The sequence below is a fragment of the Eublepharis macularius genome, chromosome 7 (assembly GCF_028583425.1).
Source record: "Eublepharis macularius isolate TG4126 chromosome 7, MPM_Emac_v1.0, whole genome shotgun sequence".
NCBI lineage: Eukaryota > Metazoa > Chordata > Lepidosauria > Squamata > Eublepharidae > Eublepharis > Eublepharis macularius.
The window spans coordinates 104,914,985-104,933,648 of record NC_072796.1 but is presented as its reverse complement, the minus strand read 5'-3'; the positions used below and the strand labels follow the sequence as shown (position 1 = coordinate 104,933,648).

The window sequence follows — 18,664 nt, the reverse complement described above, 5'->3', positions numbered from 1 at the left end:
CAAGGATCGGGGGGAGACTCGCTGTGTAGAGCCCCCCCTCGTCCGAGATCTAGCTCACCCTAGGGTCTTGAGCGTTCTTTGCCTGCTCCCCGCCTGAGAGCAGTCGGCCGCGGGCTATTTTCACCCCGCCGGCCGGTTAAAACGGCAGTCCGGTCAGCTCCGCAAGTGGAGCTGCGTTAGACCTCCATGGATCCCAAACAGGAAGTCCATTTCTATAGCAATTTCATTGTTCAGAGCGCATTGCAGATATGATCAGTAACCCTTACAATGGCCCTGTAAGGTAGGCCAGTGTAGTTCTCATATTGCAGATGGATGGTTGAGAGTACCTAAGGCCACCTTGTGAGCTCCTAGCAGAAGTGAGATTTGAACCAGGGACCTCCTGGATCACAGCCCATAGCAATTATGTTACTTCAGCTTAACAGGAAACTCTAGAGCAACAATATCTCATGGCTTAGATTGGCTTGTCCAGATACCATAAAGGATATAGCCACCCATCAGTAGTTTATGACTTTCCACTTAAATCTGACAGAAAGCAGTGGCATTAAACAGTCTTAAATCCAAATTCTATTTTCCTAGGTTGTGGGACTAGGTAATGTCCAATTTATTTACTTATTTATGTTATTTATGGTATGCTTTTCTCACTGAGATTCAAGGCGGATTACAGTGTAGGTCAATACGATCTACGGCTGGAACATTCAATAATACAATAGGGTATGGACTGCATAAATTTGAAAACAAGCAGAAAGCAGATACACAGCCAAAACATGACATACTGTTCGTCTCTTGACCATTTAAGTCATGCTATGCAAAAGACTGCATGGAAGAGTCAGCAGAATGCAAAAAAAAAAAAAAAACGCTGGGAAGTAAAGATCCCTTATAAGCATCTACTTCTCATTTCCACAGACTCCACTTGACCAATGAAGCGACACGCTTAGAGAGGTTGACACCAGCTCTTGAACAGGATCTCTGCTGAAACATTTCATCCTTTTTAATTCCAGGTTTCTGAGTGTTTTCACTTTTAATGTCTAATTTGTGACCATTTGTTCTCTTACATCCTCTCTCCTAAAAAAACCCCACCCCAAGAGGGGGGCTCATAGAACAACCCCCTCTTTCTGCTATGAGACTGGCTGGCTGGACAAGAGCTGGCCGCGAGCTGCAGCACCATGGCTTGCCTCTCGGAGGGGAAGCCTTCCGAGAGGCTCCTTCGCTCCCAAAGACTGGTGTGGGGAGTGGGAGGGAAGTGGCTGCCTGCCCCATTAATCCCGACAAGGGCCAGCCCAGGTGGCTGCCTCACCTGCCCTGCACAGGTAGTGAAGAAGCCCCAAGACTCACCTTCACCCCTGCCTCGCTCCACATGGCCGCTTTCGGCTTGCCGCCACCGGGCGTTGCCGCCTCACCTGCTGTGGCCCCTGCTGCTGGGCTCTTCACCTGGCTCCTCCGGGGGTGGCAACGGTGGTTGTCCCCCCCCCCCGGGCGTTCCTCCTTCTCCCCCTCAGCAGGTGTCTCCACCAGCACCACCATGAAGTTGGTGGGCAGGATGGGGGCCTTTCCCATCCTGCCCACCAGGGCAGGCTGAAGGGGGAGTGCCCCACTGAGCTGCTCCTTTGCCACCGCCTCCAGCCATCCGCGCACCTCCTTTCACCCCTTGCTTGGTGCGGCGGCGGCAGTGGGAAGAGCAACAGGAGGGTAGCTTTCTCTTCCTTTCTTCTCCCTTTCGGCCTGCCTCTCAGCCAGCCAGGCAGTAGCGATGCCTCAGGAAGGAAGGTAAAGAAAGAGAAGAAGAAAAGACATGGAAAGAGAAAAGGAGGGAGGGAGGGAAAGACTGGGGAAGAGGCCAGGGAAGCAGGTGGCCCAGGAAAAGCTCCACCAAGGGAGATGGCCCACGGGTCTTTGGGCGCTGAAGGCGGGGCCATCTCTCACATGATCTTTTTTCAGAGGTTCCGGATCTCAGATCCAGGGAGATCCAGCTTAAAAAAACCTCTGTGTATGTATATGTATGTATATAACCTGCCAACTAAGGATAACACTTCATGTTTGTGGGGACATGGGTTTTAGTCTGCAAAAGCCGATGCCATAATAAATGGTTAGATTTCAGTAGACTGTTACTTATTAGTAGATGTGAAAAGAGAGGTTCTGTTTGCTCGGGCAGGGCATTTATTGGTGGCATGCTCTAATTTGATTTTATATTTTTAATCTTTTCCCTATTATTTGGTTTTGTTTCTTTGAAGGGAGATTGAAACTAACTTGACGGAACATAATAAGTTGCTGCTGAGTCTCTTTTGACCAGCTGTTGTTTTCTTCTCTCTTTTTTTTCCAGCTCATATTTGCAGGAGAGTCTGTCAGTACTTGTCTGCCAGTACAAGTAGTCATTGTTTAGAGAAAGTGGCTTGTCCGCTTTAGTTTTTGCTTTGTTTCATTATTTACTTAATCTTGTTAAAATATTATTTAACTATTTAAGAGGACATAAAATTGCCAGCTGTACTTTGGGTGTATGAAGACAGCTGGTGGCAGGTAGTAAAGCCTCAAGAGCAGCTTTGTATTTTTTAAGGATAACATTGCTTGCTGAGCAAGCAAAGTAGAATAGAGGTCTTTTCACAAGATAGACTTCCGTGTGCTCAAATAGATTCCAGAGCCTTTTGAATTATGCCCTTTTGTCAACTAGTAATGTTTCTATTTTGTCAGAGCAGTCAGCAGATAGTGTTAAGGAAGTGTTAATGATGACCCTTTATTTCAGTCTCCTTCACCAGTTCTTGAAAGGCCTTGTCAATCAAGATTTATCAGCAAAGCAGACAATGCTTATGGCACAAACCTTGGAAAAATTTATAAGAAACTAGACTTTATTACACAATATTGTTTGAACACAACAGAGTGTATCTCAATAGAGCAGAAGGAATCTTCTTCATTGGCCCATATATAAAATTTAGCAATGATTCATATTAAAACTGGGCAAGTGCCTGGTCCAGATTTGAGCCCTATTGAATTGTACCAGCATAACTGCTTGGTGGAGCTTTATTTTGGCTTCAGTTTTCTCAGTGATTAATGAAGCTGGAATAATTCCAGGTGGTTGGAGAAAAGCTATTATAGCCATAAAAATGATGATAGCGCAAATCCCTCCATGCTTCCTTGTTATTACAAAAGTTGTTAGATTGGGTGACTTCTGAAAAGGTTCTAGGCCCTAAGCAAGCAGGCTTTGTTACTAGAAGGTTACAATAGACAATTTAGTTTTATATCACTTAGCCAGGAAATATACATCAGCACCAAAAAGTAAACTATATGGGGCTTTTATAGACCTACAGGCAGCCTGTGATTCATTTCCAAGAGACTGTCTGTGGGACAAACTAGGGAAATCCACAACTGATCAAAGACTGCTATGTTTAATAAAGAAGGCTATTTGTCCAACTCTTTCCCTTTATAGAATGGTATTCAGCTAGGCTGCTTATTAGCATCATTATTGTTTAATCTGTATATAAACGATATGGCACGTTTTTTGAGAAACCCCACATTTCACCCATCAATGTTAACTGATGCCTCAATATCGGTGTTATTATATGTGGACAACACACTTTTGCTAGCTAGGTCTCCTGTGGGCCTTCAGCATTTGTTTAAGGCCTTTTCAGAATATTGCAATGCAGAAGGGTTGACAATAAACCATGGGAAGGTTATGGTATTCTCTAAATCTAATCATATACAGAAATACAATTGGTAAGTTAATGGGAAACCTGTAGAACAAGTAACTTGGTTTTGTTATTTAGGAGTGTATTTTCAAGCTAATTTGGCTTGGAGGGCCCATCTTAAGAATGCTCATAACTGGGCCTGGTTGAGACAAAGGCCATGTTTTTTCTATAATAAAGGTGATCAGTCCCTGCTGCTGTTTCAGTTTTTAATGCAAAAGTAAATGGTCAGCTTCTTTACGGAGCTCTAGTATGTATCGAGGCCTGCAGAGAGATGTGAGATTCCCCTTTGCTATTATTTTTGTGGAAGATCCCTGGTATGCCAAATTGTGTGGCTGATCTCTCTCTCGGGTTGGAACTGGGCCTGCAACTCTGGAAGTGCGGGCGCGCGTCTCTGTTTATTAAAATCTGATTTATATGTCACTCCATGGAAGAAATTAATGGAGACTAGACTTCAATTGTTGGGGCTAAACAGTAGTGAATTAGTGAATGGGAAGATTAGCAGCATGCTCTTTGGTAAATGAACACTTGTACACTTTGCATCTTTTGAGTACTGTACAGACAGTACATAGAGTATGCTGTCCTTTAGATCTTGACTATCCTATCCAAAGGCATGCTTGTCATACTTAATTTTTTTTAACTGTTCCATGCTACAGGAGAGCATTTATGTTTGCAAGACTAAATTCTATTCCTTCTCAAGTTATGCAAAGGTTTCCATATTCCAACAGACTTTGTGCTATTGGACAGATAGAAACTTTGGAGCATTGTTTATTGGAAAGTAATTGTCCCTATTTTCTGTGGCCATATCAGACAAGGTAAAAATACTTCTGGAAGGTGTGCTTAGGCGTAACACTGGCTGTGGCCAAATTGTTTGCTTATGTTTTTAAATTCAAAGTATTTTAAATGTAATATCAGGACTTTTCAAAATGGTTTATTTTTTATTTTTTGTAGTATTTAGTATGGCATTGCTCAAGGCCTGTTGGCCAAATGAGCAGTATCATTAAAGAAAAAGGAAAGATGTGGAGACATACCTTTTTACTTTGGGCATGACAAAAACCCACTTTTGCATGTTTTTCTCTCCCCCACCCCACCCCTCAAAAAGCAGGCATGGGCAGGGGAAATCAATTCCTCCCAAGCATCACTAAATATTAACCATCAATGTTTTACAATGCTAACACATCCACCCTGGTCAGAGTCAATGAAATGGCCTGCTCACACCTCGTCCAGAATTTGACACCTAGAAGTTAATTTAGAGCCAAACTACAAGTGACGTCTTACACAGGTTGGACACTAGTCAGCTTCCCTCAAGTTTTGATGGGAAATGTAGGCATCCTGGTCTTGCAGCTGTAATGGAGAGCCAAGCTGTAAAACCAGGGCGCCTACATTTCCCATCAAAACTTGAGAGAAGCTGACAAGTGTCCAACCTGTGTAAGACGTCACTTTTAGTTTGGCTCAGAGGCTTGGGAGTACACGTGGATAGACTATCTTCCTGAAGATCTGAGTTCACAAGGGGTGGACAAACAGAGATAATAAAATCCCTTGGCATAGAGGGAGAGGGGGTCCATTTTGGCTGATTCCATCTAAGGATAATTTGCAGAAATGGCCATTGCCATGTGAAGCAGACAAATGCTGGCTACTCAGACTCCAAGGTAATGGAAAGCTTTGAGAACACTGTAATTTCTAAGTTAAAGAGCCTGCCTTAGAACAAAATAGTAGAGTCCAGTAGCACCTTTTAAGACTAACCAACTTTATTGTAGCATAAGCTTTCGAGAACCACAGCTCTCAGTATGCATCTGACTAAAAGAGCTGTGGTTCTCGAAAGCTTATGCTACAATAAAATTGTTTAGTCTTAAAGGTGCTACTGGACACTTTACTATTTTGTAACTACAGATTAACATGGCTAACTCCTCTGGATCTATGTCTTAGAACAAGATCAGGAAAGGCATGTATAAGGCTGAGAGACAGAGGATTGTGTTTACATCTTTCCTTTGTATTCCTTGCCAAATCCGTTGCCATGCAGAGAGTATGTGCATGGATAATTTACTTTTAATATTTATTTACTATTTTAAATGCCAGTAGATATTATCCATACCCCTCAGACCTCCACTATTTTAACACACTGTTTAAACCAGGAGCTGGGGAAGGGAAGCAGTCAGTTGCAGCAAGCTTTCCTTGTGATAAAAAGACTGTGGGTAGCGAGAGATTTGGGCACTAGGAAGAGCCATAGAATGATAACACAGATGTGTATCTTCACTCTGCAAAACCTAAGCAAGGCTCTTAATGACAGGATGTTAATTCATTGTGTTGCCATAAGTCAGAAGCAACTCGACCACACATAACACACACAAAGTTCAGATAAACCTTCCAGAAAAAATACAAATCGCTTACTTTTGGATAAATACGTGTATGTATTTTTTTTGTTTTGAAGCAACTATCTTGAAGTTCACTTTAATTAACTCCGCCTCACCCTCCCAACCTCTGATAATCCATTTGTTACCCTTTACTCCCATTTAGGAGGGGAGAAGAACTGATAAAATACCAGAGTACATTGTGTGATGCACTGTCTTTGTCTTTTATTTTGTTAATTACCAATTTACAAGATTAGTTGTTATAATGGTTCTCCCCATCATCCATTAGTGCAAATTAATCAAGTGTTTGTTGTACTGAATTTAGTCCTCCATTCTTAATTATTATTCAGGCATACCACATTTTTTCCTTCATTGACACTTTAAAGCTCTCTTCCATATAAGATATCACAAATAATTCAGGTAAATTCCAAACTTTAGATAAATAATTCAGATAAATTCCAAACTTCATTACTTTTATGCATATTTATGGAAAACAATTTATTGAAATTTCTGATGTGTATTGTGGGAGGGCAACCTAATATTAAAACCACCTTAATATGTATAGGGTAACTAACAAAATAGACTGGAGGTCTGTTAACCAATTCAGTGCTTTTACCAAGCATTCACAGGTTAATATCCATGAATAACAAAGTGTAGCATTATGTAGAAAAATAAGATTTTGGCAGAATTCAACTGCTATACTGCGAAAATGAAAGCAAATATAGCAGTGTCTTACTGCATTTACAGTTTGATATGTTACAGAAATGTTACTTGTAGGAAATCTGTTTTCATGTGTGTACAAAACTGTATAAGTTAAATTTAATGGAATTTACAGTGAGTATTGAAAGCATGATACAAATGGTAATTTTTAAAATGATACTCTATAATAAGGAAGCACAATTTGCTAAAAGTAGCATTTAATAATTCACATCAGTATGTTTTAGAATTTATTACATATCCTTTGCAATTTAGCAAATGCCCTCAATACTGATAAAACAATTTAAATGTGTGTGTGAGAGAGAGCATACACATACACACACTTATATTGTGCACTTATGACAAATAAGCCTTGTCCTAAATGAAATAAAAGGATTTAGAGATGCTTAATTAGGAACGTGATTTTTTTCAACTTAAAAATGAACACAAAATTAGTTCAATTGTGCAAAGCTTATGTAACTGTATTTCCATTTGGATTCATTACCAAAAATGAGCAGAGCCATTCACATTACCTTTCATATCCTCCTAAATCGCAAACATTAATTTATCCTATGAAACTGAAGTATATCATCCATATCTTTTTAAAAAGCTTGTAAGATATCAGACCAGAAGAGAATATGTAAGAATCTTTTATTATTTTTTTCCTTGAAGATTACCTACTGTCCTCCTGGAAATAACCCAAGGTAATATGTAAACAATTTTCAATGCTGCTTAATGAGTCTGTTCAGCCTCTACAGTAAGTCAGAACAGTGGCACCAATGTCTTAACATTAATCACATTCATCTTATTGTACATTACTCTTGTGCAAGTAATAAAGGCTTTACTCATGACCTTGGCTACACTGATGTAGCAGAAAGGGTTATCAACTATTACAGTTCTTTAAAATTAAGCTGACAGAATATTATATTCCATCATTTCAAAAAGCCAGCAGCATTTTCTACATAGTGAGGATACGTTTGGCCTAAGCCTTTAACACCTTTATAACAGCCATGCAATAGAAATAATCTTGGAGATGTTGCATAAGTGAGAACACAGAGCAGTCTGAACATATTCTGTATAAAGCCAAGAACCTCCTGACTCTTCTGAATGGCTGCAATGCAAATTTAAAGCTCTATAAAACTAGAGCTTATTAATGTGTATTTCTTTATACACATTTTAAATAAAGTCTTTTTCTGCTTCAATTTTATTCTGGTCAGTCTCTGAGGGGGAAATAAATAAAGTAGAGAAGGTTGAACTGTTTTGCATATCTTTGTGGAAGAACAGAGAACTTTTTAAGAGTTCAAAAAATCACTGTACAGAAGAAACAGCTTATATACAACTAGCTGTGCAATTTAGTTGCTCCAGTTTGTCTGTTAAAGAACAACTTGAATATAATTTGCTTTTTATTCTTGTCCAAATCCTTCTGTCTCCTCAATTGCAAAAAGCAGCTTCTCTTTTAACTGTTCATAGCTTTTGTATGGTGGAAGATCTAAACGATTAAAACTAAGGAGAAAAAGAAAAAAAAGAATCAGATTGTTTACATAAATCATACGTTTTCTGAAGATTTAATATATAACCACACTTTATTTGAAGCAATAAAGTAATAGTAATACTTATAACTACTTTCTAAAATGACAAAAATCATGAGGGAGAGACAACCATAACCTCTGAAAAACAAAACTTCTCTACATGGAGCAGCCCTGGGATTACATTTAGGGGTGTGTGCTTTGGGTTTCCAGTTCGGAAAAAAACCCCGAACCGGTCCCGACTAGACTAAAGATTCGGTATTTCTGAATCAGGGCCAGTATGATGGCCCTGATTCAGAAATACTGAATCAAAGCTTCCCAAAGCAATTCGGATTGCTTCGGCGCCTTTTTAAAGGGTACCCAGCTGCCCGCCCTCCCACCACCACCCCACTTACCTGGGGTATCCTTCTGGCGGCGGTGTGGGTGGTGCAGGTGCCAGCGTTCACTGCTACCCTGCTGGCTGCCACAGAGGCTGAAGTGGTGGCACGGGCAACGGCATTCGCTGCCACTGTGCTGGTCACCACAGAGGCCGCAGCAGCGCGGGTGGCGCAGGCATTCAAGGCCACTGCAGAGGCTGAAGTGGCAGCGCGTGCGGCAGAGGCACCGGCTGCAGCCTTCCCCGCCACCTTGCTGGCTGTGGCGGTGGCAGCAGAAGGCCTGCTCTGGCCTTCGGAAGGTAAGTGAGGTTGGACAAAGGTGGAACGGGAGCTCAGGGGAGAGGTGGGAATCTCACTTCAGTATGCTCCGAATCATTTCAAAGCATATCGAAGCGATTTCCGACAACCCAAACCAGCTTGCCGCTTTGGTTTTGGGTTATTCCGGATCGTTTTCCTGCTTTGGGTAAACCTGAAGCGGGAAAACCGACTATTTCCCTGCTGCACACCCCTAGTCACAACTATTGTATGAATATTTGATTTGCATTTCTACAATAACTAATCCTTTTAGTGTGGTGGCTGCGGACACAACAGCTGAGACATGATTTCCTGCTCTGGGCTCCAAACTCTAAACCAGCTAACATTTTCCCATAGTCACAAATGGTATATAGACTGGAGCCATCCAAGGTTTCCTGATATGGTTCTAATGTCATACAACAACTGGCACTATTCTCAATATGATTTGAAATGATAGAATTCCCCCCTGCCCAGCCATTCCAGGAAATAAAAGAAATTGCATTTATTTTTACCCAATTAGGACATTTTTCATTATGAATAATGTAACACGTAACTAGTACAGAGAAATACTACATTCTCACATTAATTTCTTATTGTATTAGACAACTGGCACAAGCAAATGGAAGTAGATAAGTCAGTTGTTTTTAGCCAATTCATTTGTAAATATTTCACAACTGTGAATAAGAAAGATAATTATTACTTACACTTCTTAATTAGGTATCAGTGAAATAGAACAGGCTGTATTTTCTTCCATAGAAATGATTTGTACAGAAGAAACTTACTGACTACAGTCACAAATGTAACTGTGAGGGCAAAAGCTGTGCCCAGACATATGGTACAAGGGGATGCAGCCAATTTTGCCTTCAGTGATGCCTCCCCAACCCAAACAAATGCAGTTTTCTTGTTAATCTCATAAATTAATAGCAGGCAGTAACATCAGTCAGGAAAAAGTGAAGCAGCAGTGGACTGCTAGAGAACACATAATGGAAAGATCAAAACATGGAAACCAACGTACTACTTCTTATACGTCCAGTATAACAACTCACCAGGTATGACTTCTTGGTAACCATGTTTCCTTGCCAACCTTTTCAATGCAGAATTTCTGAGGACCATTACTTCCTGAACAACAAAGATTCAAGTGTTAGTCATAATCATGCTGAGTCTCAATATTTTTTCTAATGGGAAAAAGTAGGTTTAGAAGAAGATAAAACTATAGTATAATTTACACTGCTATTCTTACCCATGAGCTCTGCAAATCCTCCCAGTGGTAATCGGCAAGTACCAGTGACAAACTGCATCAGTCGCATACGAACTTCATTGTCAGCTTCTTTTATAAACTAACAAAAATACAAGTGTATATTTCATTACTTTAAAGTGCCAGCTAGTCTATCCAGCTACAAATAGACGCTGTTTCTATTAAAAGTTATGCTTCACATATTTTGTCCCTACACATTTAAACGAAGCAAAATATCTTGGTTGTTAGGCAGCATACACTGTATTTCTGCACATTGTTCTAAACTGATGTTTTGAGAACTGCAGTTGTATTTATATCCCACTTTTATCCCCAGTTGGGACTCAAAGTGGCTTGGGACAACATCTTCCCTTGGAACACCATCCTCCTTTCCTCCATTCTTTCATAATAATAACCCTGTGAGGTTGGCTGGACTGAGAGATTGTGACTGGCCCAAGGTTTTCATGGTAGAATTGGGTGTTCAAACCCAAGTCTACAAGGATCGTAGTCTGATACTCTACTCACTATATGCCATGCTGGTCCACAATCTATAAAAGATCTTATACTACTAGAGGCTTAGCAGGAACAGTAGAATCTCTCCCAGGGGTCTTTCCTTCCCATTCTGAGACCACATTCCCTTTTCCAGACTTCTATTTATGCTGATCAATAAAAAGAAGGGGCAACTGATACAAGAATGCTAGCATCAACATTAAGAGCTAACAAAAGCTATTTCAGATGTAATGACTTCAAGTATAAATGCATCAGATAAAGTATTTTGTAGATTGTAAGCTTTATATGAGTTATTTTAATGAGAGTTCTTTGGGACACTTCATACTGCTATCTGTAAGCATGACCTATTGTACAGGATACCTGCATTGACATCAGCTGAACATTTCAAGCCTATTTTTCCTTACACTTTGTAAGTACATCAAGACATCAGTTCTTCATATTTGTATCTATACTCGTTTGATACCCATGGTTCGCTACGCTATTTAAGTATTTAAATCCAGTTATAATACTTACAAGTATGTAACATTTTTTGGTTTCTGTGTATGGGTATTTTTTTTGACTTGGCAACCCTAGTGAACTTTTAGAGGAAGACTGGGAGGTGCATTTTACCTCAGGACACATTCAATGGCTCCCAATAGCAACTGCATACTGTTTAGAATGTGGGGAGTGAGGACAAATCAGGCCACATTTGCAAATGACCTCTGTGTTCCAACTGTCTCTAGGGGTGGGGATGAGGTGTAGAATGTTGTGAGCCCCAATCAGCCCGCATATGCAAATGACCGTGAAAGGCTGGCCCAATCAGGGAAGAGTGGCTGAGCTGGCAGTGGGCGGAGGCACAAGCAGCAGCAGCCTGCAAGCCACACAAGGAAGCTGTTTCCCTTTGGGAAAACATATTTTACCCCTTTTTACCCCCCTTAGTGGGCAAATTTCCTAAAATCTCTTTTTAGTGGGTGTATACATCATGAAAGGAATGTTCTCCCCAAATTTCATGTTTCTAGGTCCAGGGATTTGGGCTGGGCATTGATGAGTCAGTTAGAACACTTGTCTTTATATACAGAGATTATTGTCATATTTCTAAGATAAATGGAGTGAAAAATAAGTGTTAAGAAAATAACAAAAACACAAAGTCTCATTTAGGATTTACCTCTGTAACTTTGATCCACCTCTGTCACATTGAAAGTAACAATTACGGAGGGAAGAAATCACAGGTATATTTAGAATAGTGGGAGCATTCTGATGAAGCAAGCATCCTTGGTTTGTTGTTAGGTGAATGAGTCTCAGGGCTCCTTAAGCTTGTCTCCCCCCTCCCTGCATTTATACGTGGCCCACAGATGAAATGCCTGTAGCCCTGTGACAAATTCTAATGCGTCAATACACCTGATCTATACTTCCTTGCTTTCTCCTACAAATAAGGGACCAGAATAGCACAAAGTCCTCTGTCAACGGAAGGAACCCTTTGGATCCAATCCAACAAATCCAAATGAGGGCTGCACTCAGACATCATGATTAACTGTGGTTTGCTGAAACCCAGTTTAGTTGAGACATCAATAATCCAGTTGGAATGAAAGCTTGATGTCAAACTTAAAGAGTGTGCCCTTGAAGCTTCCCAGTCATACAGACCACAGTATATGGAGGATATTCCCTTGCTGGGAAACGGTGAAGAAGCAGACTGGGATTATTTACATGTGGTATACTAACCAGGATCTATTGCACAAACTACAGTTTAAGCAAGCCCTGGTTTACTCCTGAATGAAGTCTAGGATTATATCAGTTCATAATTCTGATTTGTAGAGAACACAAAAAACTGTAATTTGTGGCTTGGCTGTAATGAAACAATAAGGGAAAGCAGGAAATGGACCTTTGGACACTTACCGTGAAGGGTCCTTCTCCTCTGAGGAAAGGAGGACATCTTGGATGGTGGGAATCACCCAAGATGTCTTCCGCCTCAGAGGGAGAACAGACCTTTGGACACTTACCGTGAAGGGTCCTTCTCCTCTGAGGAAAGGAGGACATGTTGGGTGATTCCCACCATCCAAGATGTCCTCCACCTCAGAGGGAGAACATACAAATAGAAGGATTCCCCAGGCTTATTCATGAATCGTTATGGTTTTTAATGCATACAAATCATACCAGTGTGTATATAAAGAAACATCAGGTAAGTAGACTAAAACAAGTAAAGGACTCAAATCCTGCTAGGCCAGCTAGCCTAAAGTGATTTTTTGCTGTAGCATAATTATCTAGCAAGATGATAATGCAGAGTGTACTCAGACTTCTCCCTTTCCTATGATCCCTTATAATTCCCTGTATTTAGTAGCTGAAGAATGGCGACTATGTTCCTAGCATGACGAGCAGAATCGATGCTCCGAGGGTATGATTAGAGGGGCACATGACATAGCAACTTCGCTAAAATTAAGGGCTTAGTTCTAGTTAATGCCTGGATTAACTTCCTGGGAACCTATACATATTTGCCTTCGGTCCTCTGACAAAAGAAATGCAGGATATATATGCAATAAATTATAATTGCATATATTTGCTATACTATATCAGTTCAGATATGAGATTTAATAGCATAGCTTCTGTAAGTGCAAACAATGGAGAGTGTATAACAAATTCAAGAAAGGTAGTAAAGTACACACTCTGATTTAATTTAGGCAACCAATAGAAATAATATCAGAACTAATGCCCCCTGGGAAGCTACAGCCAACGATCAGGGAAGAAATCTCATCTCTAATTCCATATGTGTGAGAACAAACTGAACATATGTAATGATGGCAGGTGCACTTCTTGCTCAAAAACATTTTCTTATTATAACTATGTAATGCATTTCCTGGCACTCTGGACACATTTTAGGACTGAGTACACAAATTACAACTTGACCCCTAAGATTTCTATGTTCAGTAAAGCTTTAAGAAACAACTACTGAAAAGTTGAATATGTATATAAAAATTTCATGTTACCTCCCTTATCCATTTAAGATCTGTAAGAGAAAGAGGCTTTCTCAATTCATAGAATCACAGGGTTGGAAGGGACCTCTAGGGTCATCTAGTCCAACACCCTACAAAATGCAGGAAATTCCCAAATACCTCCCCCACCATACACACAGTGACCCTTATGGAATCATAGTTATAGAAGTGAAAATCTTTGCTTCAGCAGCCATCCATAGTTTAACAGTATGATCTAATTTTGTAGTGTGTTGGTTTAACAGAAGTACATATATTAATTATGTTTTCGTGTATATTATACTAGTTCTATATTATATACATTTTGCATTTTCATTTTGGACAAAAATGCAAGATAGAAGAACCCTTTACTAATAATAATCTCATTAAACAAAATGACTAATAATGGAAAAATATTTCATGAATAACAACATTTGATTTATATACCACCCTACAGGACAACTTAATGCCCACTCAGAGCAGTTTACAAAGTATGTTATTATTATCCCCACAACAAATACCCTGTGAGGTGAGTGGGGCTGGGAGAGGTCCTAGAAGCTGTGACTAACCCAAGGCCAGCCAGCTGGCTTCAAGTGGAGGAATGGGGACTCAAACCCAGTTCTCCAGATTAGAGTCCCGTGCTCCTAACTAGAGGTGGGAACGATCCAAAAAAAATTACCGATCAAGCTGATCGTGGATCCGCACCGGCGACGAACCCAAATCACCGATCCACACTGATCAACTCCCGTTTCCGATCTGTGGATCGGATCGGGGAGGCCAAAGCGGAGGGGCGCCCCGCTGTTCCCAGCTATGTGGGAAAGTGGGTGGTGGCAGCGACCACCGGGCCTGGCGGGCACAGGGAGGGGACATTCACACACACACACACTTAGAGCAGAGGGGGAGAGTTTTTAACCCGGCGACGAGCCGCCTCCCCTCAGGGAGGGGACATTCACACACACACACACACACAGAGCAGGGGGGGAGTTTTTAACCCGTCCCTGCCTCTCCAAATAGAGAGAGAGAAACACCCCGTCAACATGTTTCAGCCAGCTTTTAAAAAAAAGCAGGGACAGAATCCTCCATTCCTCCCCACCCAATTTTAAAAACAAGCAGCCAGTCTTCCAAAAGCATATTTTAAACACACACACAGAGCCGTGAATGAGGTTTTCCCACAAAATACAGTGTTTTAAAAGCAGGTTAAAAACAGCGAGTGACAGACAGAAAAACAGCCATTCCTCCTACAAAGCCCCGTTTTTTAAAAAAGCAAAAAATGTTTGGAGTGCCCATAGCTACAGAACACCACCTTCCCCCTCCCTCCCCTGGGTCTCTTCTCCCAACTGGTGGTGTGTTGCTGCTCCGTGGTTGGAAGGAAGCCCTCCTGATCAAGGAAAGCTGGGCTTCTATTCGGGTTTCCAGGGCGACAGAAGGAGGGCAAACACAGCTCAGGCATTCCCCTGGCTCCGTTGCCCTGGGAATAGATTACTGGCGCCTGATTGTCTGCATCCCCAATCAGATCCCGATGGCCCGAATCAAGCCCCGGTGAACCCCCCCCCCCCCGAACGCTGGATCGGTCGCCGTGGACGGCACCGAACCGCTGGGTCCCGATCGCACAAACACCATTATCGTGGGTATTTTTCTATTGTAATGCTGATGGTGCCCATCTCTACTCCTAACCACTACACTAAACTGGCTCTTATTCTGAATTTTATTGTCTTGTCGGGTGTCCCCAAATCCAATATGGATCACTTTCTATTCCATCTCTCTTCTTGCTGGTTTAAACTGTCTTGAATAGAATTGTTCCCTGAATTTCTTTAAATTTCATTGTGTAGCCTAAAGTTATGTAGCAAAAACTCACAGATCTGTCATAGTATTTGCCCACTGTTTTCTAAAGTGGAACAATTAATCACACATGAACATTGATTCAGATAAATGGTCATCAGTTTTTACTTAGAAGCAGATCAAGATGGGTAGCCATGTTAGTCTGTCTGTAGCAGTAGAAAAGTTGCTTTTTCTACTGCTTAGAAGCAGTGTATGTTTACGGAAATTCAGAATTTGACTTCCAGTTAATCTTGTGGAACCACTACTAGTTCTGTGAAAACTGAGCATACAAAAGAACATAGCTGAAAAATCTACCTTCATCTACTGAAAGCAGGGAACAGTCTTGAATATCCCTTGGCTCATTGAGAATATTGCTCAGAACAAGGCCCCCTTCCCCCCAACAATGTGCATTAAATGTCATCTTACATTTCCTCCCCAGCAAGCCTGGAAATTAAATAATTTTAACCCCTTGAATGGAAATCCTCTTTTCTAATTCCTCGTTTCAGGTAGAAAAACATCAGGTCAGAGCCATGAATGTCCTATACTGGAGAAACGTTGTGGGAAGCCCCTCACTATGGTTGCCAAAAAAATAAAAATGAAGCAAGCAGAACATATTCCAAGGATGGGGAGGTGAAGGCCACCTTTGTTTCCTAGCAAGACCCTTAGAATTTTGTTGGCAACAGTGAAGTAACTTGCAACACCATCTCTACATACTTGGAAACCCATGTGGAATCTAAACATTTTTCTATCCTGGAGTATGTAGAAAGGGAGCATCAAACTGGAAATCTATATCTGGGTAAAAATCAGGATGTCAGGAAAACATTTCCCCTTTACAGTGAGAGGCAAAAATCACATTACTGCTTATGACTCCCCTTAACAAAAAAGAATCACACCCTTTCCTCCTGATGCAAGGAGGAACAAAGACAGGAAAGGAAGAGCTCACTTCCCCAAGAGATAGCATGGCAAGGTTAAACTGGTAGCTCAGACCAATTTCACCATGGGAGATGAGGTCTAAATCTGTGGTAAAACATAACCACTTCTCCCTGCAAAGTCAAGGAGAGAGGGTGGAGGGATGGAAGGAGATGTGGAAGATGCCTGACTTACCAGTTTCTTGTGTGAACTAAGGAGAAGTGGGCTGTAATCAACAGTAGTCAGCAGTAGAGGTGTGTGCTTCAGGTTTCCGATTCGGAAAAAATGCCCGAATTGGATCCAGTCTGTAAAGATTCGGAACAGCCGAATCAAAGCTTTCCAAAGTGATTCCAGGCCAGCTGAAGTTTAAAGGGCCTTCAGGGCATGCTGGAGGGGGGGGGGAGTTTAAAGGGGAAAATGCTCCCCGTGCCATTTGCAAACGGTGCATGGAGTCTTCTACCCTTTAAGCTCTTCCCCCCTCCCTCCAGCCGGCTGGAAAGGCAGAGAGCTTAAAAGGTAGAAGGCTCTTCGTGCTGTTTGCAAATGGTGTGTGGAGCCTTCTACCCTTTAAGCTCTCCCCTCTCCCTTCAGCCCTCAGTGAACGAGGTGGAGGAGGCCTTTCCTGCCCCTCAAATGACTGCCGCAGCGGCCATTTGAGGGGCAGGAAGGACCTTTTTGGCCTCTGCTGCTGCGCAGGCCCACAGGGTGGTGGAGAAGGCAACAGCCGCTGCTGCTGGGCCACGGCCTCCACCACCGCAGCAGCAGAGCCAAGGTAAGTGGGGGGGGGGGGTGCTAGGGATTTGGGGTGTTTAAAGGGACCTGCCGCTTGCAAGTGGTAGGAAAGGGGCCCTTTAAAGTATCAGCTGTTGGGAAGTGGGAGGGATCTCCCCCTGCCGCCTGATAGTTTAAAGGGACCTTTAAAGGGCCAGGTAAGTGGGTTGGAGAGGACGGGGGGCTAAGTGGGAGGGTGAGGGGTGGGGGTGAGGGTTCTGGGAGAAAACCCAGCCCCCTGAATCACTTTGGAATGCTCTGGATCTTTAGGGAGCATTCTGAAGCGATTCAAATACCCGAATTCAAAGCAGCTTGCCGCTTCGGGTTTGGGGTATTTCCGAATGTTTTTCCTGCTTCGGGTAAACCTGAAGCAGGAAACCCGAATATTTTCGGAGTGCACATCCCTAGTCAGCAGGTCTAGATCTTGAGAAGAAAAATGTGGAACACCTAAGAGCTCCTGTGCACCAAGCCATATGCATAGCCCATCAGGATTTTCTGCTTTCCACAGCACAGCGCCTGAGAAGTCAGCTGCCTAGGCTCTGGCTTCTCAGTTCAACCTAGCACAAAAGCTGAAGGAACTGAGAGACACTATGTTTATTCTTTGCAGCTGTTTGCTTTGCTTACTTTTATTTTTTTTTCTCAGAACTCTTCAAGAAACTCTATATGATCTATACATGAAGACCTGGAAATTAAGAGGAGGTTCCAAAAATGTCTTCAGTCCTACTTTCCTGTCTTTCCTAGAAGAAAGGACATTATTATTTTCTGAACAACCTCTTAGTTATAAGGGAAGAAAGGTAAATAAAACCATTACCCAAGAAGAGGGGGAACACTTCACACTCTTAGAGGAACACTCTCAAGTTCTGCAGCTGCTCTAACCACATACAGTTTCCCACTGTGAAACTAGTAGCAGAAACTTAGGAAAATAGCAAAGATAAAAACAACAACAAAATTTTTGATCTGACACTTGCTGAAGTTCCACAAGTACCATACCTGCCAGAACCATATTATTTGCTTGCTATTTCTTGTATAGTGACGATAAACAGTGTTCCTCTGCCAGTCTGCCAAATCAACCTCCTGCATGCCACAGAGCATAACCTTTAAAAAAAAAAAAGCAGGATTCAGGAGAGCTGTGGTTTTTGATATTAAAAAAAGATTAAATGCTTATAAACTGCTGCACAACGGTTTGTTTGATCATATCTATTTGTCTTTTTAAAATTACTACATAATTGATTTTTGATTCCTATTATATGTAGTAATATTAGTTTTGCTCTATTTCCCACTTCCAAGACTAAAATCTTACCTCCAGTTCCTTTTCATCAAAATACTGCAGCCACTGAAGAGGGACAACTTCATTAAATCCATCAAGGAAAGCTTTGGTTTGTTCTCGTACTCCTCGTGAAAACCGCCACTCTGCCATTAAACTGAAACAGGCAAATGTTTAAAATTTTAAACTGGGTCTCATTTATAAAACAAACATACAGATGGACTTCTCTGCTTTATGAATTCTGTATCTTTATAAACTGTAGACATTATTTTTAACGCTGTATCTGGAACTCTCCTGTGTACCTCATATC

At 41.6% G+C, this 18,664-nt stretch overlaps 1 protein-coding gene across 2 annotated transcripts in view; it reads right to left on the bottom strand.

Moving 5' to 3' along the window:
• Nucleotides 1-6,229: 6,229 nt before the first annotated feature.
• WWP1 (WW domain containing E3 ubiquitin protein ligase 1) overlaps nt 6,230-18,664 on the bottom strand; it is a 90,533-nt gene continuing 78,098 nt past the window's right edge. For both annotated transcript variants that reach the window (XM_054984500.1, XM_054984501.1), the window contains exons 20-24: nt 18,391-18,511; nt 18,081-18,185; nt 10,153-10,249; nt 9,959-10,031; nt 6,230-8,218 (exon numbers count right to left, since the gene is read on the bottom strand). In XM_054984500.1, the coding sequence (XP_054840475.1) occupies nt 8,119-8,218; nt 9,959-10,031; nt 10,153-10,249; nt 18,081-18,185; nt 18,391-18,511 (496 nt within the window). In that variant the 3' untranslated portion in view covers nt 6,230-8,118. The remainder of the gene's footprint in view (nt 8,219-9,958; nt 10,032-10,152; nt 10,250-18,080; nt 18,186-18,390; nt 18,512-18,664) is intronic.